This window comes from Polyodon spathula, chromosome 22, assembly GCF_017654505.1.
Source record: "Polyodon spathula isolate WHYD16114869_AA chromosome 22, ASM1765450v1, whole genome shotgun sequence".
In the NCBI taxonomy this organism is placed as follows: Eukaryota; Metazoa; Chordata; class Actinopteri; order Acipenseriformes; family Polyodontidae; genus Polyodon; species Polyodon spathula.
In genome coordinates this window covers 3287293-3314627 of record NC_054555.1, presented here as the reverse complement: position 1 = coordinate 3314627, position 27335 = coordinate 3287293, and the positions used below count along the sequence as shown (strand labels likewise).

Here is a 27335-nt window from a genome sequence, read left to right as displayed (position 1 = left end):
TTTCAATGCTGGGTCGAAGCTTCTCTGATCATCTGTAGCCATGGTTATTTTTTAGTTGGTGAACTCAAGTTTTATTTTCAGTATCGTGCAATATAGACAATAGTTTTAATTGCTCTTATTTATTTTAATTACTTTGCCAGCAGACTTGTTTTGGCTAAATGTCTGTTTCCTTTCTGTAAAATATATACTCGTCTATACAAGTACATAGAAAATATTTCAAAATTGATGTTGATGTTAATGGTTAAAGGTTTGTGATCGGTGTACATTTTGCAGTTTGCTAAGAAATCTGTGTACCTGTTTTTTTTATTCTCGAATATTGTAAAGAAATATCGCCCTCTAGTGTCAAAGTAATAGAACTGGTTTGCTTAACCCAAACCTCTATGGCCCCCACAGCACAGGACCCCGATTCTGCATTGTGGAACACAGGGTCCCCCTGCTGGTACACTTTAACATTACCATTCTATACTTTCAACTTCGGCCGTTGTTTTGAAGATATGCATGATTTTATTTGAACCTTTTCAATCTATCTGTCAGTGTTTTTTATACTATAAATATATGTGTCTGTTACAAAACATAAAACCAAATTACTTTTGGAGATCCACGTTTTATAAACGTCTCAATTTATACTAATTACTCCAGCCCGTTCCTATGGTGGCTCATCAGAGCTTCTTAGTCTCTCCATCCACCCTACAAAGTGAAATAATTCCTGTTTTAGATGTCACTTTATTTTTCAAAGACTATTATCTTCTCAAAGTGTCTTTATTAAGTTCCTATAGAGTTTTTATAATGGAAACATCAAGAAGCCAGATAAAGCTAGCTATATATATATATATATATATATTATATTATATTGGATATATATTATATATATATATAATATTATAGTGAGCTCGAAACCTAAACGAACGAAAACCTTTCCCATGACTTCTTGTATGCTTACGAATTTTCAGAACATGTAATACCCCGGTTACTACTCCTCACATGCACAGCAATTTGACCATGCAGGGTCTATGTTGTTCAGATATATCCACATTCTCCAACGCAGCCTATAACCCTGCATTTATAAAATCTTAAGTCATCCAGCACATAGTCTCTCTCTCTCTCTCTCTCTCTCTCTCTCTCTCTCTCTCTCTCTCTCTCTCTCTCTCTCTCCAGTGTCTTCCATTCTGCAAGTCTGGGGAGAAGCAGCTCCACCCAGTCCTCAGTGATGTGAGAGACTGAGGCAGACTCAGAGAGGCCAGCCATGCCCCCAGTCCACTACAGACCCCTGAAGAACTTGAGGGACAGCTCGTAGGCCAGGAACATGGTGGCACTCATGGGGAACCCCCGGACGGCATTTACAGTGACCCCGCGGAAAAATACCTGGCGAAACAAATCAATTTAATTGTAATAAACTATGAGCCATAAACTTATCTCTTTTAGTTTTTAAATCAATTAGGAGAAAAGTCCTGTGTTAATGTTAAAAAAAGACATCCTATTAAATGATATTGCTCTTTGGTTGCAGATGATTTTAATTAAAGAGTAAAGGTTTTGGAAATAAGGCCTTGAGTGAATTACACAAGTGTTATGGTACATTATGCATTCAAAGTGTTACTTTACCCATGCCTGGACTGCTGAGGTGCAACTGCTCAGCTTCTGAGAGCTGCAGGCTTGGAATGCTTTTATCATTGAGGGGGGAGTTACCTGTAGCCCGTCGGTCTTGTAACTCTGCAGGATGCAATGGACAATCCCTTTATATTTTCTTTGATAAACTGAATCTGCCTGAAGACGACTTTTTACAACATCTGCTGGTGTGGCCGTGACCCAAGAAATTGAACCTATGAATCAGAACACAGTACTCGGGTATTATTATTATTATTATTATTATTATTATTATTATTATTATTATTATTATTATGGGATAACCTGAGTCCCTCAAACATTATTAAGTTTATGGGGTACCTGGTAACAATAAAGAGAAAAGGAGAAATTGTAATTTAAAATGCATACATGTTGAAAGCAGTTTCAGCTTTCTTAAAATCCAACTTCCCCAGAATACCTCTTTGGAACATATCCAGAAATATATGAGAAGTTTGCATGTCGGATTAGGAATTTGGCAAGGGACTGTGCTTGTGGAATTGACGCTGCAATAGAGGCCCCTGAAAGTGAATGCCAGTAGGTTTTTAATTATTAAAACCTACACAACCTGCACAATCCATACAATGCTGCCTGCAAGTACATTGGAAGAACTGTCCAGCAATAAGAAAAAATATTTAAAAATAAAAAAGAAGCAAATGAAAAAGGTGAACCCTGTCTGTTTCCAGCGTCCTGGCAGAGCCGGTTCAGACGACAGCACAGCAGAAGAGATAAGCCTCTCACCTGCAACTCCTCCTGCCAGGCAGATGTAAAATGGGTTGAGGGCAGCACCCTCCCCTGGGGACAGCCAGTCACAGAGCAGCGTGTAAGGAATGAAGTTGAGGATGTCATACCATATATTGCTGTTGCATTATAAAGCAATTACAACCATTATAATAAACCTTTTTTTTTTTTAAATAGCTATTTTAAGATATACACTGAGGTCATGTTAAATAACAAAACTTAATGTTACTTTAAACATATTTACATAGCTGTATGTGTTGTATCTCTCTTCTGTGTTTTGGCTGGAGCACATTTTACAATTCTATCTACATCTGCACAATACAATGAACATCATATACAAAAGGACCTATTTTTAATAAGCTTCCATTACAGTGCTAAGTTTGCAATGCTTTTTTTTCTAAAAGGAAAAAATAGATATGTACAGTAAACTACTTTAGCATACCATGTAATCCATGAAGTCCATAGCCATGGCATGGAGAAACGATCATGGTATCCAAACTGTGGTAATGCATACCACGGTATAAAGTGATACCGGTATAGTGTGACATCGCTAAAGGTTAACCTTCCAAGCTTAACCAGGCATGCAATCTTGTATCAGCAAATCCCTCTTAAAATTGGAGTTTCATATTCTCAATATCACAGCTCACCCTGTGCCTCGGTATATATACCTATTGCATAAATTATATATACCGATGTGTTTACATATGCACAGCACCTATCATTTGGTTTCCCAGATACGAAATGAGAATATTATATTTTGATTCTTTTTCTTTCATGGGGAGAAATCAAATACATAAATAAATGCACTCCACATTTATTCCTTCCTAAAAGGCTTTTTGTTTTTTGTTCTCCACTACTTAAGGGTATTAACGACAGACACAAATATGTTTTACAAACACCCAGAGCTACCTGAGAGAACTGGCTGGGCCTGCATCTGCAGACGTATTTTGACCAAATCCACAGGGGCCCCGATTCCCACCGAGATGAATCCAGCAGTGATGCTGGACAGCACCAGCTCCACAAGGTCAGGACCGCGCCTCTCTGTGCCGGTGCGGGACTCTCTAATAAGCCGCTGCGTGTTGCTGTACACCCCGAACACCACCGAGTTGTAGAGAGTAATGCTTGCCAGGGGGAAAGACAGGCCTTTAAAGAACCCAGAGACCTAGACACCGAACAAAAAGCAAAACGCAGGGAAGTGAAAACTAGAAGCAAGCAAGTGCTGTCAACCGCAGCTGGCAATACAATCTCAGGAGGCTTGGGACACTCTGGCAAGTTTAAAAAACTTTACACACATCCCTCACCAGGGATGAGCGTGCAGGTATTTTACATCAAAGAAGCAAGTAGCCCATCTGCACTTTAAAACTGCGGAGCACACACTATGGACTATATTTGTGACATTTATGTCCTAGCACTGTGTTCTCTGAATTGAATTTGCTGGCAGATGGAACAATGGCTGGCTGTGTTTGGAAACACAAAAACAAAAACCTTAAAGAATGCTGCGACACTGATACAAGAGAGACACGGAGCGTGCAAAACAATGGAAAGCTACCAAGAAAGCCCCATTCCAATGCTACCAAAAATCCACTGACGCAATTCCCATTTGAGAAAGAAATATCTGGAATTTAAGCTAAGTTACTGAGTTGTATCTATCTGTATGCATTGCCACATTATGTTAATTTGCCACATCCTCCCCTTCATGTCAGCTTTATATATCGTTTCACTGTAGCCCACTCCCATTGCTTCCAGCTCACTGCTGAATGTCTGCATTGTATTGCGATGTCTCTGAATCTATTTGTGATCCCCATGTAAACGTTTTTTTTTTTTATTACTTTGCAACATTTTTGTCTTCTCACAATTTAATTTGCAATGAGGTACTGAACTCAGTGCACAAGGCTTTTTTTTTTTTTTTTTTTTTACACAATTTAGATAATAGAATATTTTTATGTAAAAGCTATACCTTTGGCTAGAATGTCACTACAAAAATGTGCTAAAAGATTTGCAAGAGATTGTATAATTGATGAATCGGCTTCCAGGTTCCAGTAAAACCGGTTCACCTCTGGCAGGGTGCTGGAGAACAATGCACCTCCCAGGAGGGGTACAGAACTGCAAAGAAGGAGACAGGGAGGAGGAGAAAGACAGATTCTGTAAACTAATCTAAACCACCGAATGGGCCCCAAGATCGCAGAGTCACACACTTACATTTTCATTTTTGTAGACTGTGAGAATGCAGTGAAAGGTGTTTTTGTAACCTTTCCCAGCTTGTAAACGAGTCTGAAAAAGAAAAGGGGTTTGGCATCAGTGTTGGTCCACAGGCTAACATACCACAAAACTCAGACAGGGGAGACAGGAGGAGTGGGACAAACAATCCCACAAGGGCAGCACCCTGCAATTTTAAAACAGATATGAGCTTCCATCCATATTCTGTACCTGCTGTCAATTCAGTACATTTCCCATGTGCTTGATGTCTGCATTGTGATATTGTAAAGGGTCACATGTACCTGTCAACATCTGAAAATTACACTATGTAACACAATTTTTGTTCCTGGGTAGTAAGTGTTATTTCCTAATCGCTTATGCCTCAAAAGTATAGAAAATGGCTATTATTCCCCACCAACTTTGCTTTTGTGACCAGGACAGTGATATTTCAAAATATCACTATTTCCAATGGGAAAACGGGCGAATGGGTGTCTTTTCGTTCACATAAAGTCAGAAAAAAACAACATATGAATCCAAATTAGCATGTATTTATACTAAAGTAATACAAAAATGACTACAAAAGATTTAGAAGTGAGTAGTTTTTCGAGATTTACGATTATACTGTAAATACAGTATAATCGTAAATCTCGAAAAACTACTCACTTATAAATCAAAGCAAAGTTTGTGGGGAATAATAGCCATTTTCTATACTTTTAAGGCATAAGCAATTAGGAAATAACACTTACTACCCAGGACACCCCCCCCCCCCCCCCCCCCCCCCCCCCCCCCCCCCAACCCCCCCGCATTTAAATACATGCAAATGAATCACTCACTCCTTTCTAAAATATGAAGGGATACAGGTAACATAATTCTCGGGATTGCCCCGGGGAACCTGAAGTGTTTCGGTATGGGAGAGTTCTCAAAGTAGTTACGTTGTCTAGAGCTTGTATTAGTTGTGGTTTCAGAAAACGATTGCAAATATACGATGTACTGTTGTCTTTTTTCACAAAAGACATGTAAATCTTAAACAGTAAGCGGGTCACCTTCACTGTGTCGAGGGGGTGTCCCACAACAGTACTGGCGGCTCCTGGAAAAACAAACAAACAAAAAACAAAAACAAGGAAGAACGTCATCAAAACAAACCCCCCTAATCGTACTTCTTTAACCCCAATAGGGCAGAGAAGCGACTACGTTGAAAGCTCAGATTATTTTCCATTCAATCTGCTCAACTGCAGCAACACAAATCGTTGTGTATTAGTCAGTTCCTTCAGTATTAAAGGCTTTATCACATAATGTTAAATTAGTTATAGTCCTGATCCTATTATTATTATTATTATTATTATTATTATTATTATTTATTATTTATTATTATTATTATTATTATTATTATTATAGCAGGTATCAAACATTAAGAAAGTATGGTCATTTACTTTAACGTTCAGTAAACATATCAACTTACCCCCTATCCAACCAGCTACAAAATCATCGACTTTAAAGCCATTCATTGCCACATCCAAGCAGATTAAAAGTATAGAAACTTTTTTTTTGTTTTTTGTTTTAATGCATTAGCACTAGACAAACGTTATTTTTTTTTCCGGTCAGACCTTTCTATTCTGGTTTTGATTATTCGTCCATAACTTTGTCACTAAATGAAAAACAAACAAACAAACAAAAAAGATTCAAATAGTTTCCCTGGAGTAAAAAGCACAGACTTTTTTTAGAGTGGGTGCTGAAGTGCTTTTAAAATAGCATTATCGCTACTCCAGAGGCGTTGCGGTGGGCTTGTCCCCACAGATGGCTGTTGCCGAACAGAAGTAAAGATAGGCTTGTCCAATTAGAGAGAGAGAGAGAGAGAGAGAGAGAGAGAGAGAGAGAGAGAGAGAGAGAGAGAGAGAGAGAGAGAGAGAGAGAGAACTCTTCTCAGAATCGGCGGTAGATAATATAATAAGCAGGTGAACAGAGAGTTGTTTGTGTGTGCTGGTGTGTATGCTGTCTGGAGAAAACGAAACCCCTTGCTTGTGTCTTCCATGAGCGTGCAATATACAGATCCTATTCTACACTGCATGGACTGAACACCCAGCCCGGGCACATAAGACAAACTTATTCATGATCTGATTAGCAACTTAGCCCACTGAATGAATCTACAGTAGAGAAAAACAGCTGCAGTCAGTTTTGATTTCTTTCTAGCTGTTTCTAATTCTCAGCTCCAGGAAGGGGCAGCTGGTATTTCAATACCTTACTCTAAAAAGCACATTGAAAATAGTTAGAGAAAACAATTTTTAATATAGGGCCAAAAGTAAACTTCAACGCATCCTTTAAGCTTGGTTTGCAGTTGTTTACCCCAGTGTCATTTTTTATGTACAGTACATTTTTATTGTGTTTGACGGTGCAAATCGTAATATCGTAGATCATACATAAGATTACTGTGGTACAGCATGGCAAAAACAAAGTGTAGTAAAGCATAGTAAAATCCATGATAGCAAATGTAGGGACTCAATTACAGTGTTTTGTGTCAGTGTCAAATATTTACAGCAGATCATATAGCTGGCTTTGCATGGGTGTGAGCCAGACTACAAGATCCAGAACATGTTTCACTGGCAGCTGATACACGGTCAAGCTGAAAATTGCTGAAGATGTTAACAAACTACAGAGGAAATATATGTGTAGAGGACACAGGATGATACAAAAGCAGAAACCGGTCAGAAAGTAGTGAAGGTTTTTTACTAGCCCCACACTGGTGCAGAAGCCACTGAATTTGGATCACTGCGTTAGTACACATAAATTATACTTGGAGCATACTCTCAAGTCTCTCCATTTCCTTCAGTAGGTTTGTAATATCAGCTGAGTACAGATCTCTACCAGCGGCTCCAGTAGCATTCATATATCAAGTGTTTATACGGCTGGTTTCACAGACCCTCGTCAGCACTAATCCTGGATTACCTTACCTAAAGTAACATTAGATAGTCCAAGATTAGCTGTAAAGATTAATGAAACTAGCTCTATTGCTTCTCTTTTAATGGGAGATGTGAAATCATATTAAAACACAGGGACTGAAATTGTTAACCTCTGTCAGTAAGCTTTCTCTGAATCCTTATGTATCACCAGTACACATAATCATTATTGGTAAACAAAAAAAAGAAAGAAAAAGAAAGCAGAAACAATACAAAATCAACACTTATCGATAGGAAAAGAAAGCAATTGTATTAGTGTAGCATACTTGCAAATACCTTGTTGTGCAGTTTAACTGCTCAGATGAGGATGAGTTATCAAATTTATATGATACACAATAAATATTTGTCAGGCTTAATAATTGTCTGCTCATGGGATCCAACCTCATTTCAACTTGATGACAACTTGCTCCAAGCCAGAAAAAACAAGACAAGATGTTCTTCCATGTCCCATAAATGCTGCTTAAACACCACAATGCACTACATACCCAATAGCACACAATGGAAAGAGATGCATGTATGGGCGATTGGGTGCATAATTATGACGCGCTAAAAGTGCTTGCTGCAAACTTGCAATCATGTTGCAAGTGAAGACCACAAGGTTCGGATGAACAGCATTGGTCTGTGCATCTGGCGTAACAGGGCAGAGGCTAGGCGTAAACTGGCAACACCGCGCACTGCAAGCGAGCATCTTAACCACAATGCAAAAGAGCCGGGCTCATCTGCATTCATGGTTTTCGACAGGGGGCAGGACAGAATCTGTAATGACAATATAACACTGTCCATTGCACTGGCATCTGAGTTTGATGCATGGTACCAACCTAACCAGGCAGTCGCTCAGTGAGAAGGGTTAGATGGAGATACTGATATTGGGCGGATGTTTTTAATATTTTTTCAATTTGAAATTCAGAGGAAGTACTTCAGGGTTTGATACTCCAGATCTGGGATAGTACAGGCAAGGGCAAACCACAGGGGGGAGGCAAAGAAAATCAGTTTAACTAAAACTTTAATGAAACACTGCTTGTTAGCAGTGTAAGGGGAAATGTGTTTGTAATTCCTGGAATTCCTACCAGGGACTAGAGTGTTTTGTATTAAATGTTCCTTTGTTATATGTTCACCAGGAAAAAAAGGAACAGCTCTTGAACAAAATGAAACCTGCCTTGTCATTGTATATGTATAACTGTGGATTGGGATCACATTCTTGCTGTAGTTAAATTTTCTTGAACACTAGCTTTTCCTTTCACTGTAAATGCAACCACTTGCAATTACAATTACTTGCACATCTCCATGACTTGCACAGTAACTGAATGCATTGCCCCACTTGCCCATATAGAATACCAGGGGTTCATGTTGAAAAGTTACAGAATATGCATGCAGGGATTCTAGGATGATCCCTGGAAAGGTTACGGCAGAGAGACACCACGTTGTTTTTAGCAAAGACTGCAATTCGTTTGTATTTGGACTTAAATCAGTACAGTGAACAAAAGGTACAGAAAGTAAACCATTTTATAACTGCAATTAAATGCTTTAGTAAGTGCTGATGTAATGCCATATCCGTGCAGTCTTGGACTCTCTCAATTTTACAGGATATTCATTTACACGTTCCAAAAGAAAAATAATCCAAGAGAACAGGAACAATAGGTCACAAAGAGCAGTAAACTCTATGCATCGGCAGGGTCCAACGCAATCCTACTGGGGTCAGCTTTAGAAACACTCTGGGTCCAATGACATCCACAAGAGTTTATCGTTTCTACACATGACCTTTGACATTCATGCATGTTAGGCAAACGTTGGAAAACAAATCTTACAATGAACAAACAATGAATGTTTTTTTTTTTTTTATAGCAGTACACAGGTTCACAACAGACAAAAAGGAATAGGCGTGACACAGGCAGTGAGAATTTCATATGCCCATACATGTCTGACACCTGAACAATGAAAAGAAAATTCAATTGAACGATCTGCTGCACGCAGTTCAATTTACAATGTCTATTTATTTCATTTGGTGGGCTTGGTATCTAGGGAGCTCATGAGTCCAATCAATAGGAGAGAGGCAGGCTAACAGACTTTGGCAACAGTTCAGCTGCCTGGCTTTACTGCAGAAGAGTTTATGTGCCTCTGGAATATTAACAAAGTGTTGTTTTTGTATAAATCAAAGTATAAACATTTGAAAAAAAGTTTCTCTGGGTTTGTGAAATCCAATTTCAAATCATACCTTATGTGAGGTAACGTAAATATTTGAAAGTAACCCATATGTAAATAATTAAAAATTGAATATGCACCAGATTTTTTCCCATATCACTCCTTGAAATGTAGCCTCTGCAAACCCGAACAGAGGACCTCAGTTTGTGTTTGCGTGGAGACTGGGCTGCATTAGTAGTGTAAGGCTGAAAATTCTTCATATAGTCTTCACTGATGAATAATTATTTCAATTCAATTGAAATAATGTTCTGGAGTGTAAGGCTGTACAGTATGCTTAATCAAACCTGTATGCTTAAGAAGACCTTGCTCATTGACCCCTGGCATGACAGGTAAAAACAACACATAGTATAAACATGCATTCTGATTATGTGATCTTGGCTCCCAGACCAAAGCAGACACTGAACTTTATAATCCACTCCTCTTCTTGTAATTGGTAGCTTGTTGGTGAAATTCTGTGTTTGTTTTTCAAGGACTAGCAGGTGCTGTGGTTAAAACTTAATGCTGTCTGATTTTAAAAACACCTGAAGTGAACTTGCACTGAAATGTCAGTGACCTTGATCAGTAACTGAACAGAGCTGCATTGTCAAAATGACATAAAATAACACAACATAAGCTACTGTACTATTGCACTTGACTCTGTGAGATGAATTAAACCACCTGCGCCTATATTTTACAGTTTCACTGCTGCTGTATTTAGATATTACTTGTTTAACAAGTATGCTTTTTTTTGCAAATGTTAACTATACAGGTAATGTATTTATCTTGAGCGGCATACATGAGTATTTAAACTAAGTTCAGGCAGGGAACTCACTTTAACCTCAAATCACATAAACATCAAGCATATTTTAGACGCTTCAAAAAAACAGATCGAATCATCAGAATAGCTGATATCTTATTTGTCCTATGACAAATAAGGACAGGATCTATATCTTACCTCAGTCCATTTCCCCTGTATCGAGAGGTTCTGAAAGCACATTGAGTTATAAGAAGACATTAGGGACATGTTTTTAAAAGTTTTTAAAATCTTAAAAAGCAGTTGACATACAACAGTTAACCCTAAGCAATACTTTAAACACAGCACAGAAACCAGGACCAGGAGACCATTGGAAATTAAATGGAGGGCAGAAGGAAGGAGACACTTCTTTGCACCCAGAATAGAGACGGTATGGAATGGGCTACTTAGTCATGTGGTTAAGGTAGAATCCATGGGATCTTGTAAGATAAACTTGACAAAGATCAATCAGCTACCAGGAACCAGGTGGTCTTAGATGGGCTGAACAGCCTCCTAGTGTTGCTGCATTTTCTCACGTCCTTATGTTTTTATATGATGGCTGAAGCAGAAAATGACACACAGTGAATAAGAAAAAGACAGCGTCACTTAAGAGAAGTCTGGTGTTTGGCACCCAAACCCAGTTAACCTTGAGCACATGTCACACTGTTTTGTAATGTTTACAAGACAAACTGGCAAAGCAAGCTTGTCACAGGGTGGCTTGCGTGATCAAAACGAACAAACAGACAAACAAATGGTGGAAGAACACTAAATCGTGCAAGTTCTCTCGCACAAGTAGCATTTGCATTTGCAATTGTTACTGTTGCGTATTATTTTAATCTCCTCCCCACACCCGTTGACAACCCCGTGTGAGTGAATGGTGCAACTATTTATAAAGGTGTGCTGGGATTTAATTACTAATTAATTATTCACTTGAATCCCAGCATGTGAACTAATTTGTGCAATTCCCTTGCCTAAATACAAATATATATTTTAAATCACTCGTGCTACACAGACCCATGTATATCTCGTGCACAACTATAGCCACATATAACTGACAACATAAAACACACCACATACAACATGAAACACAAAATACAAATCCTTTCACTGTGACAATAAAACGACATTGTAAAAAGTCTGTTTTTAGGAATCCAACAAAGTTTAGTACTCCTGCCAGGGTCAAGTGACACAGACATACAACTTTTATAAAATTGGAGTCAAATATTTGAGGTAAAAACAGTTGCATAGGTAGACTGGATTAGTCACCAAAAAATATATTAAATCATGTCTGGTGCGCTATTTGTGAACTGTTGTTTCTGCAGTGTATTTTAAAACTATACATCCATTCATCTGCCACCACACACTTACTGAGTTTAGAGGTTAACTGGTACGATGTAATCATTAAAAACAGTTGGAACAGAGACCTGGTCTTGAATTACTGAGACTGCTAAACCCTGCTTTAATCTTATCAACAGGATAAGTGTCTGTGTCAGTATAACCAGCAGATGTCAGTATAACCATTGGTACAGCTTGGAGCCAACAACACTCTCAAATCAATCTTCAGAGAGCAATTCTCTTTAAAATAATTATATATATATATATATATATATATATATATATATATATATATATATATATATATTATATATATATATATTTATCCGGCACTAATCAGAAATTTTAATTTAAATTAAAGTATTATACTGATTTTTTTTTTTTTTAATAAAAAAGGAAAAGTTCTGGAAAGAGGGATACTTGTAACTAATTGCATGCAAGGTTATATTTTCCTTAGTTGTCCACTAGAGGGAGCCAGTACCTTGTAAAATGTCCAGGTAAAACAACGTGCGTTCATTGTCCACCTGATACTACAGCAATTGTGGGATTCAAACATAGTAACCATGTAGTTTATTAGCACTGCAGGCTTTTCGACAATGGTATTCAGTGCTATGCAGGAGAAGACATCACGCCGGGTTTGCACCAGAATTTAAAGGGGCAGTATGTGCCATCAGCATTGGGAGTCTGCTGTTTATTGTTTCCTGGATGGGCAGTGTAGCTGTAGCTAGTCCTCAACCCCCCCGGGGGGGGGAACCGACCTACGTCTTGTGTGCTGCAGTAGGACACGAGCCAGCAAAATTGGTCAACTCCTCACTTATAAAGGGATTTTACTTTGTGATGGGTTGTCTGGGATTCCTTTTTTTTGTTACAGTTGTGCTAAGGAAAAAAAAAACAACAAACACTAGGACAAGCGTCGGATGGACACAGTTCGCAGCCTACCTTTGTAAAGCCCTTTGTGACTGTCGTTCACTATGAAAGGTTTTATATTATATATATATATATCCCGTTATATATATATATATATATATATATATATATATATATATATATATATATATATAGATATAGATATATATAGATAGATATAAAATAGTGTAATACAAAGCTAAGGCATTACACACAGCTAAGAGGTTAATTCAGAATCTGAAACCACTTGGGAGAAATGCTGTAGGAACTTCTACACACAAATTAAACACATTAGTATAAAATCTGCCTTCTCTGGGAGTATCTACAGTACATGTATAGCATTCTTCGCATAAAAGAAAAAAAAAGAGAAAAAAACGCATAAAAGAAAAAAACAGAACTGATAAATAATATTATTCATGTCAAATATATGCTCATTGGTATAGCTCAGAAAAATAATAATTTTAAATGGACAGAGTCACGATTCCTGGGCTTCAGTGAGATTGAAATCTGAGCCCTGAACAACACATTCATTTTAGTTTTGTAGATTCCAGAACACCCTTGCAGTGACATCTGTTCTTCCAGGTAACACAGTCAAACCTGCACAAACATTCATTTAGCTTCGCCAAAAGCTCTCACAGTCCTTTTGAGTCACTTATCACTGGTATTCACCCATGCTGCATGCAAGTAGAGGCCCCTCTCTATTACATTCCATAGCTCAAATAACACACCCAACTTCTCAGTATGTTTGTCCTAGAAAATCACATTATAAACAATTCTAATATAAAAACTATTACAGAATTCCTCACATCACTTTCTGTCAGCTCCAATAATGCAATAACTCTTTTCTCTGGATACTCTTGAAATGTCTTCCCTTTAACTAGAATATCACATTAACAGGAGGCTGCTTGACTATCTTCCGTTTAAATATTTATTTAACCTAACCTTATACATTGTTAATATAACTAACTACCTGCTTCCCCTTCTCTAAAGATATGGCAAATGAAACACTGCTATTTCATTTTTTGCAGTCCTGATTTTAATAGATAAGTATAGTATATTCCTATCCTAGATGCAACCCTTGTTCTACCCAATGGATGCCTAGGTCCATGCTCCCTGTGACAATCAAAGGCTTAATGCAACAATGGAATAGAAAACTAAAGCTAAAGATATGGTCCCTGACCCCTTATTATGTGTAGATGCTGCTGGAGTCATGGGGGCTCCCACAGACTTTATCACTGAACGAATTGACACCCATGAAAGACTCTTGGGCTAAATCAAAATTTACATAAACACAGACATTGCTTCTGCCTTGTGAACAAGGTGCTGTAAGTGGAGCATCCTTACTCATCAAGACCTCATCGAGACATTATTGCTCACAGGTAATGGAGTACAGTATGTCCACATTTCTGGGAATTCCTTCTCCAGTATCCCCTTATGGGGCTCTGTCACATCGTGCAGGATCTTCTCAAGACACGATTTCAAAAGGAATAGACATATTTGTAATATGTTTTAAGTATGCAAAATCTATAATTATTGCATATTTTGTGTTTTACAACTAGAAGCTCAGGGATGTAGAAACGGACATTTACCAGCTATTAAATCATGCTTAATCTGTGTACATCACTTTGCATCAACAGCAGTTTCACGGATGAACAAATATTTTGCTCTCTCTAATCACTACAACTCTTCAGCTTCGACGTCCTCTTTGTACAGGTTTGTCAAAGGCATAACTGAATGCCCAAGGGAAAAAAAGAACGCAACCCACTAAACAAGTGTTTTTGTAACAAATAAAATGTCGTCTTTACTGAAGCACAGCTCTGACGCAAGGCTTAGCTGCTATTGCTACTGCTTTTCAGCTTGATAGAGAAGGGACCTAGTGGCCTGGCAAGGAAAAACAAATGAATAATTCCCCTGCACATTCTCCAGAGAGCGCCCAATGCCATGTGTCACACAGCCGGCGACTTGTATTGTGTTGAATTATTGTTATTAATATTTACTAATATTTCAATGGAGCAGCGCCCTTGAAGGCAAATGTGTTACTCAGTGCTTTGTTACAAAGCTTGAGTCAACTCCTCTCACTTCAGTCAAGAACGGCTATAGTAATATCTTATAGACAAAACCAAACGGCAAGCCATGTATATTTTGCAGCAAGAAAAAAGTTTGTAATCTGATTGTAACTGGTTTTGTTGGCTTTTTAAAGATAGTCTTTAGATGGACTACCTTTTATAATTTTTTTAGTTGTGTCTTTTAGCATCATCAAAACCCACTTACAACGCACAGCGTTCTGAAAACTATAAGAGGTTGCCGTGCGACAAAGATACTGAGATCATCCTCAACTTGAATACATGCATTACATTTTTACAATGTGCCTGGATGTATAACAGGATGATGACTGAGAGATCAGTCCTCCAGAGGCCCTGTGTGTTTGTCCTTAGCATTCTGTACATGCACACAATTTTCACCTTTTTGCATTTAGAATACTCAAGGTACATTTCAATGAAAGGATCCAATCTTGATGTACTGCTCATATTGACAGCATTTAAAAAATTTGGCCAAGAGACTTCAGTTGCATAATTTCCCCTGCTTAATCTTGAAGTTAAATCCACAGTCTTCCAAGATTTTCCCATGATTCTCCTATTCCTTTACCATAGTGCTCACCATACTTCCCTTGTCTTTACCATTATTTCATTTTGCAGTTCTTTATCACACTTTGTTATGCTTTTAATATATACAGCAGTAAACTTTACAAAAATAATTGCTAGATTTGTAAATTCATCTCATTTTCATCTCAAAGCTGATTTGGTTACTGTCTAAATGAAGGCAGTTGGTTGGCTAGAAGGTCTTAGAGCTCCCTCTGAGTTACAGACACTTGTCCTTCAATTACTTTTTACACAGAGTATATGCTTTTTGCGGCAAATAAAGGTTAGAGCTGTCCTGCAGTCACACAGGGAGTATTAAGTTGGCTGTGATTCACACAGGGGAGCTTGTGCTCCCAGAATTCGACACAGGATTTTGGTGGTTACATAAAATAAGGTCGTGTTCCACCCTGCGGCTGTGTATTGAGGATATGCTGGCCAGTCTAATGCAGAGTGACACTCAAAGAGAGTTTTTCAGAAATACATGTCGCTGCATTGCTAAGTTTCCGTCGTTTCTTTACCTACTTACCGTATAGAAAATACATATGCGTCCTATATTTCCTTCCCTTTTGAAGAAAGTCTTGTTATTGATCAGGTCTTTACCGGAGAGGCTGCCAATGCATTTGTGCCACAGTTCGTAGAAATAAACACCACTTAAATGAACCAGCACCTTACAAATATATAATTTACCCTGTAATGTAGACAGGAAAGGAGATTTCCTTAACATGCTATATTAAGTTAGATTGTATTTTCTGATTCTGTAGCTACAGACAGGCTAGCTGCAGATCTGACTGAAGATTTCTTCAGGAGCTCACCTCCTAATCACCAGCATGCTCTCTCTCTTCTTCACACAGGAAAGGTGCTTTAAACCTGATCCAAGCCACAGCTGTACCGAGATCAGCAGCATCCAAGCTTTAGCACAAAGGAAAGCTCTGCTGCTAGCTCTCAATGTTTCCATGTTTAATGACAATATATAATTCTGCACATTACTAGACTTGGAAAGCCTTGTTTTGCTCATGTTGCATAGCAGCTAGGTCTGCAATATTCACCCAAGGGCATCTACATTGCTGAAGTAGAAGGGGGGGGGGGGGTCTTGCAATGTTTATGCTACATTGCACACTGAAGGGCTTATTCAATCAGAAAACACCAAACAAGTCAAATTTTTATGGTTTTATTAGGCACATTTTTTTGCTGTTTAATTGTATGATTGGTGATATTCCATGCGTTTTGGGGGTGGGTCTGTGTAGGGTGGAACGGGAGTAGTCGTCTGGGTGCACATTATGACCAATTGGACTGTTGTAAAGGCTGACGGGAGAGGATGTAAGGAACGGTCCTACACTTAATGTATTTTACAGGGAAAGAATAAAAAGCCCTTTCAATGCATGTGAGAAAATGAATCATGCTGTAAGCAATTGGAAATTGTCCTTTACAAAAATAGGAGCAGTGGCTGAGAGTAAGTGCATTGCTGCAGTTCTTCTAAAAGCACTATGAATACACGTTGGCTTTCTCTGCAGCCTCACAATACCAGGCTACTGAAGAGAGACCCAGAGTTTGTTTTCCTCATGCTTCCCCCAGGGCACTGAATCACATCCTAGCTCATCACTGACTGAACAGGGGATTAAAAAAAGATATCATTGCTCCAACAGGCTGCAGAACATTTGGCTTCTTCGCTTGCTTATATACGGGACTGTATTAGCAGTTATCTTTTCTGATGAAGGAGAGATTGACAAGGAGCAAAAATCTAGTTTTGAGTCTAGCAACTTGTGTTTGACAAATGTCCCACTATTTTTATAGAAGATGTTAAATCAGCCCTGACTATGGGTAGACATCTTTCTAAACTGTAATCACACAATCTGGCTTTTTTTTCTATCCACGCAGGTGCATAGGTCCTCAGCACCTTTCTAATGCTTTGGAGGCAGGTTGAAAACAAACAAAAACTCATCAGCTGCATGATCCAAATAGCAAGGAATAAGATGCTTGAGTCTCTTCTTAATTCTCTAAATATAAACTCTGCACAAGGACCCAGTTGTATTGCTAGTATTTGAAATTTTGTGGGTCATTCCAAGGAGCTCAGGGATGCACCCCAAACCATTTATTTATTAAGCTATTTAAAAAGGCCTGTGCAGTCTGCTTAACTGATCTGCATAGAGGTGGACCATTTGTCTACCAAGGTAGTGAAAACTACATCTCATGACAGTATCAAATGTATTGTTGGTGTTAATAATCCCAGGCAGAATGCTATTTGAATTATTTAAAGGACTTATATTAACTAAACATAGAGGCATATATAGTTATCACTTTGCATTATACAGTAGATCATATGATAATGGTTGAAGTAAGTCTCTTATGAATAATTTTTACTTTTTAAATTGTTAGAGGGCAGGATAGGTGATATTGCAAAGAAAACCCTGTAGGTCAAGGTGAAAAACACAATTAAACAAATCCCCAAACTCTACAATACTGTTAAATACACCAGTATTTGTTTCTTTGGTTTAAACATTGCTTCCTTTAGGATCCCAGTAGTAACAGAAAGGAATATGAATACCAAAGCTGCCATTGTAATTCAAGTATGCCACGCCGTCCATTATAGAAAAGTGCTGAGTGAAGAATTTACAGAGGATCAACATTTGCTAATCTGTTTGCAAAAAATGCCCATTATTAAACTTGCCTGAGACATTTATGCAAACAAATAATTTGCAAAAAAATATCCTTTATAGCTCCCGACACTAGGAAGCAAGTTTGTAATCAGGGACTTAATTATGTTAAATAGTATGCATGGATCATGTACACCAGAATATTCAGCACTGGCAACAACAGGTCTTCCATGAATCTCTCTTAAATCTCTTTATTGCCCAATTCTTTTATCCAATTGTGTTTGGGTCTTGGTCATTTTGGTGGAGTTTTGGGAGCACTTTTTCTACCTGGTGCTGGACTGAAGATTTGAGAACGTTAGATTACAGATGTAACCCTGGTTCCCTGAAAGTGAAGACGACCAACAAACCTTTTGAGGTCGCATCACTCGCGTTCACGGGTTTGATGCAAAAGAGAAAGTGACCTCTGCACTCTACTTATTCCCTTGGTGGGCGGGACCGAGGCTGTCACTCCATGGAGGGGCCTATTGATAGCTTTGATATAAAATGCTCAGTGGCATTTGGCAGCCAAATCCAAAATAAGTAGGGTTGTTGGTCATCTTCGAATTGAAACGGAACCAGAATGGTTCACAAGGTTTAAGAACTGGCTTGCATTGCAGATAACTGCATTCATATTTTTTCCTGTCTCTTCGGATTATGGAATCCAGCTGTGAATCTTTATCTGCCAACAAAGTTAGTCTTAGTGAGCCAGGATCCAGGAACAACAAACAATACTAAAATGCTTCCCTGAGGAGACTGCCTTGGCTCGGGAAGAATTAGGGATTCAGGATTCATGTATGTTTATGTTCGCAATGCAAGCCTGTCATAATGTATTAAACTGCACGGAGATAATTTTGAAAAGTGCCTGAACACTGTCACTAATGCACTGTACCTCTGAGAGATGACTCAACAGGTTTACCTGACCTGTCCCCTACATGACTATGAAAAACCATGGCAGCGCATGCCAGCACTCCAGAATTAATCCATTTTGAGACAGCGGTGTCCTGACTCTGGTGGAATGTGCCAGTATCATGGCTATGAAGTGTGTTGTTTCATGCATAAAGGGCTCTGTGAAGCTCGCACACCTGCTTACAGTAATAATGCAATAACAACAGCTTGTTGGGACTGTGAGGTCTATGAGGCTGTGAAACGTCTTCAAAAAGCACCACAGCTCTTTCTACAACAGCTGGGCTCTCTGTGTGAGGAAGAAAATGGAGGCCTGTATTTTTCAGATAGAGAGGACTTGGTGAACAAAGCACAGTGAAAGCTGGCAAAGTGTCACTGCACAATTGTATTTTATTAATTTTATTGAGTTCCTGGAAACAACATGCACAAATATTACAGCATTACTGACATTTCAGGGTCATTTCTTAAATACAAATTGGTGTGTGTTGTTTGCAATTAATGACGGTACGTTTTAATTAAAAAATGTTCTTACCGTCTGGCCGTCAACATCTGGCAGAATTCCATGTTCATTTACAATTTTATGAAGTGCTGTTGAAACTCTTGAATTAAAGATCTGACCAGCTTTTTATGTACTGTACTACAGCCACCACCTTCACAGTAGCCAACATCTAAAGACATCATTTTAAAATCACCTTGCAGCAGATCTTTGAAGACTGATGTATTCTGGGGTCTGTTTTCTATTAGTTTTACTAGTAAAATGTTAGACCTTTTGTATTTAAATCTCAACTGAAATGTTTTAGAGCAAAAAACATGAAAAGAACAACAACAACACAAACTGCTGAATAGATTATATTGTCTTCAGAGCAGCTCCATTGTGCATTGAGTATGTCATGAATTGGCATCTCATTCCTTTGAATTGAACAGAAAGACAAGGGCATGACATGAAATACAAGCCCTACGGTTCAGAGACAAATATATACCATCAACCATCAAGCAAGCTCTGCAGTGGAGGGTAAGTAGGGTTCTTTTGCTGATGTCAGTACTGTTAACTCATCAGCCACTAGGAGGAGATTCATTACAAGTATAAAGTACATTTACAAGAGTTCTGCTAACTTGTTTGCTTCTCGAAATGTCTATCCGTCGTTAAATGTTTTAAAGATGGTGCAAAATTATTTTTGGATTGCATTTAGTGTGATATTCCAGCCAGCCACAATCCTAACTAAATCAAACATAACCACAGTTTAAAAAAGAAAATGGTCGGACCCCAATCTGCTGCCAATGCAAACGAACAGGACTGGCAAACAATCCCTCTGGTATGACAGCATCAGTAATAAGAACCCATTGAAGTACACTCCACTTAACAGTATCACTGCAATAATGCAAATCTGATTTACACATATGTAAAAATAATACCTCTGATTAAAACAGTACCTTGCAGTGTAGCTTCAGGGCTTCAGTTTTGTATGTCTGATGTATTTTTTCTTTTGTTTTCATTGTATGTCCTCAACTACTTTGTTCCTCTCACTCCATGAAGGTACAGTATCGTGTCCTGTTTTCATGATTGTTCCTGTCAGTTATATTTTCACAAAGTGTTGTGTTAAATATGTAATCTCAACACTTTTCAGATAGAGGTTATGTGTCGCAACAAAAATGTTCTTGATGAGGCACGTGTCCTGCTTGTTAGCTTCAGGTTACATGAATGCTTTGCTCCAAAATATAAGATCTGCTTCCTTTAGTTCCTTTAGAAAGTTTAAGCATATCAATTCTTTCACACGATTTTAAATGTGATAGCAAGGATAATGGCAAACTGTCCAAAAATTATTTGAGAAGACATCATATTTAGGTTTTACAGACCCTGGTTAGCCCTGATCTGGAATAATCTTTACTAAGGTAACATTAGTTTGCTGTGGAAGCTAAATATGTATGGTATTAAAGCAAGCAATGGTCACCTGTACAATATATAAATTATCCTCTTCAGTTTGAAAGTTTGTAAATAATAATAATAAAAAAAAAAAAACTCCTGGTAAGAGTGGTTTTATTCTGAACAGACTCTTTCACCTTTGTGTCCTTCTTTGTAATACTTTATAAAGCATATCTTTGCTCTCCAGCTCCTCAATCATTTCATTAGCAACCTGAAATGACACCCCTCTCAAGAGCTTTGGTTTTAACACTTTCTGTCAAACCTTTGAGTCACTGCTACTGAAATCATTCATTAGAAACCAGCTCCATGCTCGTATAGAGTGACTAAATCTGATGTTTTAGTTAAGCTTGAGTAACTTACTGTTCTATCCCTGGGATAACACTTTCCTCCTTAGAGTTCTGCAACGCAGCTCAAAACATCTCCCTGTCATTGTTTTACACTGAAAGGTCTCATTTGCATTCCAGTGCAACTGTCACACTTTCTCTGAAATATTCAGTCATTACCAGTGCTGAATCAATAAATGAGGCTACAGGGCAATAAACAATCACTGCTTAGTGCAGAGGAAGGGGAAGGGGAGGGGAAATGTGCAATGCAGCATCTGCCACCCATTCAAAATGTTTCTAGTAAGAAAGGCCAGTATGTCATAAATAATCTGGGGAATGCATTCATACCAGGTATGAAGGGTAGAACATGAGCTGTGATGTATTACATATGCATGAACAGTGAAGAGCTTCCTACAGTTTGACATGCCAAGAAATTCACAAATAGAAAAGTATCTAACACACTTCAAATTATGTGTATCTTTGAGTTTCCATATGGTGACTGTCTCAGCTTGCATGGCTGCCCAATACAGCATCCTCAACTCAATGAGCACCTGTGGCAGGAATTAGAACCATGCCTTCACAACCTGGACCTCATTCCACACACTCAGTCTGTAGCACTTTAGGGGAATCACATGGTAGTATACCGGAACTTTGGGGAATCAAGACCTTAATACTGCATGTTTGTACAAAATGAATCTGTATTCTTAAATATAAATTTGCACAACCAACATGTTTTATTTAGGACCTTGGCAAAGTGGTTGATAGCGTGCAGGTGCAGGTGATCAATGACAGACAATTATAATCCAGATGCAAATTTTGTTTAATGATTTTTGTGTCCAGTGCCTGATGGCAAAGCAAACAGTAATTAATGATGACAGCGGTGTGCATTACTTAATATATAATCCCTGGGTTTTCCCTGAAAATATAGTCCTGTTTTTATTATACACCCACACAAAACACAAAACACATGCACAAGTCCGTTAGCGCATGAATTAGTGCTAGTGGTGCAAATACAGTTATTTGTGATACAGTGCAGTGCTGTTCCAGGTTTGTGCTGGCCACTGGCATCAGCTCTGGAATGTGTTAGCTGTCTAGTGATTACAAGCAAATAAACAGACAGAACAAAACAAACACTCATGATAATTCACAACAACACAAGTCCTTCCAGGTCACTTATTAATAACCAAAATGAAGGAACAGATAACATCGCTTCGACCCCTATTTGTACCGTCACTCATGACCTTTTGGTAAATGATTGCAGCCGCTCCTCCAATCCACGGCTGCCACAGCATTTGCCTTCCGGGTCAACAAGTTAGTGTAACAAAGCTCAATCTCTTTAGTACATGATCGACTTCCTTTTAACCCTTGTAATGAAGTGTAAGGTCAAGCAGTATAGAGTATTCTGTTCCCATTACTTAACTCCCTCACAGGTTGGGAGGGAGATTTACCACCAAGAATCATTGTCTTTCTGAAACAGGGACATACTGTATTGTCTGTTCTTTTCAATTCGTAGTTGGGTGTGACTATTAGGCACATAAGACGTTTAAATGACAGGAGATTGTATAATCCATTACAGTTGTTAATGCACACTCACAGAAGAGGAAGATATTGAAGCTAAAACTGTATTAAATAATATAAATGTAGTCCTCAACCTAGCTTATTGATCATAAACATTGATCACTGTGAGTTAGTAATGCTGTGGTTCTTCTAGGATTTCTTAAGGGTAATATACTGGGATTATAATTGAGCCCCAGTACAGTTTTCAAACTTGTAAATTCTGTGTCTCTCTCTCTCTCTCTCTCTCTCTCTCTCTCTCTCTCTCTCTCTCTCTCTCTCTCTCAATAGGTTACCTACTAGAGCAAAAGAAAAATGAAATGGAAAGAAACACTGCTGGCTGCAAAATCAGGACTGAGCCTTGGCAGCTAGTGAGACGATACACAGCTTAACCCTGACTGTCTCAGCCATAGAAAAATAAGAATCACTGTCAAGGGACTGGGGCTTAGGGGAGAACAATATATAGTAAAATGACATATAACATGTTCTACTAAAACACATTGGCAGCCGGAAAGCAGCTGAACTTGAGAGTTACAGAGCTCTATTCTGTAGGCCTGACCAGTGACATCCCATTACTTGTCTTTTTTAAACAGTCCTGATTATTTTGGAGATTTTGCCAATGCCTATGAAAACGTGGTAACACAAGCCGGGTTATTGACATCCCTGCAGTGAGTTATTATGTTGCAGGACGCATTAACATCCTCAGTGGCTGTTCAAATGATCTACAGGTATATAATGCCACCATTGGTAGACCAAGATTGGTAGACATCGCTACACTCTACCATCTTTAAAGATGACCCAAGGATAGAAGTTCTCTTTGATACAATTGGTAGCCTAATTGATTCATTAATACAAATCAGGCATCAGCTACAGCACCACCCTTGTAAATATGTATAGGATCTTGTTGCCCAGCGGCCAGTGTCTCCTTTTGCCTATTGTACAAAATGGCTTTTCACAACAGCAGAACACAGTGGCCAAGAGAGAGAGAGAGAGAGAGAGAGAGAGAGAGAGAGAGAGAGAGAGAGAGAGAGAGAGAGAGAGAGAGAGAGAGAGAGGTTGTACAATATGGCTCAATTTTTTTTAGCAGTCCAAACTCTGTTAGTTATGTCTGTAATAATTAATGAAAAAACTGCCACATGAAAAAAAAAAAAAACATCTTAAATCCAATTTACGAATAAAAAACCAGATTACAAATCGCATCCATCTCCATTTCGAAGGCTTTCAAGAAAAAACTTCAATATGGCTGTCCTTCATATCCTTTGTCAGTGTGCTTTGAGTTTCACATCACTTTCACATCATGTAAATATTTTACTAGCACATCCCATATACAGTTATATATTGTAAATAAAGCTGCACTTTTATCTTCACCAAAGGTTACTGTGCTGAGAGACACTGGTACAGTATTTCTGTTGATGGAGGATACTGTACTGTACTGTAGGAATGCTATTATCATCACAGTTAACGGGAAAGTAAATTAAACTGTTTGAAATTGTTTTGTAACTGTTGGTTTGTGGCTTGTTCTGATACTGTTGCATGGACCTGACAAAAGCACCTGACACATTAATTTTATTAAAAATAAGAATAATGCTCTTTGATAGAGATGGTATAGTAGGGGATAGTGCTGTATACAGTCAATGCCTTTTCGCATCTAACCTTCATAGCTCCTTTCTCACAGTATGGCAGAAACCTATTAGATCAGGTACAATCCCTCAAACATAGACCTGGCTATGGCAATAAATCTCTGTCTCCATTATAGCTCTGCCAATAGCATTGCCATGCTGGCTGCACACAGTCTTTATAACATAGCTTGATGAGTATTTCACAAGGGTGCAGGAGGAATGACAGAATGGGGTTGGGAAAGGATAGAGCAGATTCATTAGGCCGCCACAATGTAGAGTCACTGAAAACCCTCTATTAACTCCACAGGACTGGATTAGAGAGAGAGAGTGGCTGCATCATGAGCCGCTGAGTAATTCTTCATTGCCAATACTACAGTGGTGCCGGGGAGTCCAAATAATACAGAATAATATGGTGGTACAGATCCAGAACGTATGTTCTGTCATTCTCATTTGGCACTTATTTTGGCACCCATGCCCATCTCTGGATCTAGCTATGCACTGGCAGATGATAACTGCAGGCAATGATGACGATTAAATTAATGAATCACATCTGTGGTGATCAAGATTTTGTAGTTTTCATTCTTTTCAACGAGATGGAATTCCAGCAGGTGGAGCTAGACTGTGTACTTATGGTTAATTCTGGGTGTAATCAAGAAGGGGCATGTTTTAGTCAAGGGGGTTGATGTGATGATTAAAGGCAAGGAAATCCTAGCTTTTAAGCTTAAACAATGATGCTTTTAAGCATGGGAACAACACATTATATTCAGCACCTATATGCGGCAGCTCAGTGCTGACGCAGGGGTATTGGTTGAGTTTTAGCCCTAGGAGAGTACAGATATTGCCACAAGCATTACTTCTTACAGCACCTGATGATCCTTGCATGTACTGACCGAAATGTGGTTTGACAAGATCAAAATCCAGCAATGGCTCCAGATCCCACTGGACTTCTTGAAGAAAGACTGTGGGGATCCCTTGATGATTTTGTCAGTGTGGCTGGTTCTGTACCCTATGGAATGGTGTTAAGGGTTGCTACAAACTCTGCAGTCACATGCACAGCATATGCATAGAGCAGGTGTGTATTGGGACCCACAATATTATTATTAACGCTTTTTGTCCAAATACATTATAATAATAATCTTTGTTTTTATATAGCGCCTCCTGGTTACGAGCCTGTTTCTTTAACCAGAGTACTGATGAGGAAATAATGGCTCAGAGTTGGGTGGAAATGTACTCACAGCTAAAGCGTATGGCCGTGGGTACTGTCAAGAAAAACAAATTCACCTGCTGAAATTGAGAGATGCTATGGAGGCTCTGAGCTGCAAGGGAATGAGCAGCACAGCATGCCGAGGAAAACAAAACAAAACCAAAAGAACAGCCCTGAGCGTCATGAAGCAGAACATATATTTTGAGTTCTTTTGTTTTCTTTTTCTCAGAGAGAGGCAATAGAAATAGTGCTGTGTTTAGCTACTTTCATGAATACTTTCTCATAGATTTTAATCTCAATCTGGGATCTGAACTGGCACAGCCCCTATATATACTACATGTTACCAAATAACTTTTTTTTAAACAAGTTTTTGCTGTGCCTGTGATGCTTACTTGCCTGTATGATGAGGCAGCTTTTCAAATGTGTCTGTGCTTTGAACCCCATGGAGAACGGCAGAATTCATGACTGCTGATAATGAATGTATCGTTTAATCCTAACCTTTTAAAAACAACATTACATTCAGTGGGCTCATACAATAGTTCTTTACCTTTGTGGATTGCAAATTATGTTTGGGATTTTTTTTTTTTGAGGATTTTCACTGAAATAACCTGCAGAACAATGTAAAGGATGTCTTGTAGAAATAGGATATTTGACACACTCAGGCTTGCTTTCCAAATCTTTAACATCTACATCTCCAAAGAACAGAGAGAGATGTGTTGGGCCTTTCCTTCGGTGCAAATAAGTAAATAAATAAAGCAGTAAAGGAATCTGAAAAGAAAATGGCAAATGGCTATTAGAAAATCAATAATGGAAGGAAACTGAAATTCAGCTCGTCAGATCAAGTTTGGTCACGGAGCGGAGAGGAAACATGTTTTGAATTATAAGAGGGCTGATGCCCTCCTCCAGAGTCATGTCATTCTTTTAAGTTATAAAATGCCGCCGTTGCAGAGTATTTCATCCTCAGCTTTATGTAAAGCCAACAGATTTGTATATATTGATATATTTATTTGTATTTAAGCTTTTTTTTTATTTTTCAAGAAACAGTATAATAAATTAGAACCTTGAGGGCCAGAAATGAACAAAGCTTACAATGGAGCTATACTTACAATGTTGCTGTTGGGAAAAGGGTCTTTACATGGACAAAGTGTTTTCACTTGTAAGCTATTTAAAGACCTGCTATTAAACTTGTAAAAGTTTACAATGGTATTTCTTCAGTTTTCCCATGCTTTTCCCATGGTTATACTATGCATTTCCCATAGTCTACCATGGTTCTTTAAAACAAACACAAATAAATTACCTTCAGTCACTACATTAATCATAGAGCTCTCTGAAAAGGCAACAAGGTACCCATTCCCTTGGATAAATTGGGCAGTCTGTTCACAGTTAGTAGTTCTGGCAGTAGCTTGGTTGTTCACCCAATCTCAATAAGATCTGGCCAGGTTCCACGTCTAACAGTGTTTAATACAACAGAAAGGTCAGCAATATTAAACAAGCCTCTTAGGACCTGCCTTGAAAACGTAAGCTTGAATATTTTCACAGATTAGTTAGCTGCTACATTAAAGTTACAGTGCATTCATTTGAGATTTTATGAATTGTTGTGTTCATTTCAAAGATGTTCTTAAAAATAAAACCACATATTTTTTTTGGCAGAATTTCCAAGCTCGCTACATTCCAGGTAGCCATAAACTTCCCACAGCTTGCTAATCTTCAGCTAAAACACAAACTGGCCTCTGCGCAGGGGAAAAGCCTGGCAGCACATGTTTTAATCCTGCTGGCTAACCCAGCTCTAAATCAAACCTTTCACTCAGTCTCCAGGGTTAAAAGC

The 27335-nt window shown here is 38.5% G+C and overlaps 1 protein-coding gene across 1 annotated transcript; it reads right to left on the bottom strand.

Annotated features, from left to right (window-relative positions):
• Positions 1-979: 979 nt before the first annotated feature.
• LOC121297493 (solute carrier family 25 member 48-like) lies at positions 980-6415 on the bottom strand. Its single transcript, XM_041223842.1, has 7 exons — positions 6014-6415; positions 5598-5641; positions 4558-4629; positions 3252-3520; positions 2359-2477; positions 1684-1817; positions 980-1362 (listed from the first exon to the last, which is right to left on the bottom strand). The coding sequence occupies exons 1-7, from the start codon at positions 6057-6059 to the stop codon at positions 1258-1260; spliced, it is 789 nt and encodes a 262-aa protein (XP_041079776.1). The 5' UTR covers positions 6060-6415; the 3' UTR covers positions 980-1257.
• Between the last annotated feature and the right edge of the window lie 20920 nt (positions 6416-27335).

Coding starts and splice junctions, on each gene's coding strand:
- LOC121297493 (XM_041223842.1), bottom strand. CDS start 6,059: ATGAATGGCTTTAAAGTCGATGATTTTGTAGCTGGTTGGATAGGGG. Junction 4,630..5,597: donor ACCCCCTCGACACAGTGAAG/GTGACCCGCTTA, acceptor TTTCTTTTTCAG/ACTCGTTTACAAGCTGGGAA. Junction 1,818..2,358: donor CCTGGCAGGAGGAGTTGCAG/GTGAGAGGCTTA, acceptor TCTGATTCATAG/GTTCAATTTCTTGGGTCACG.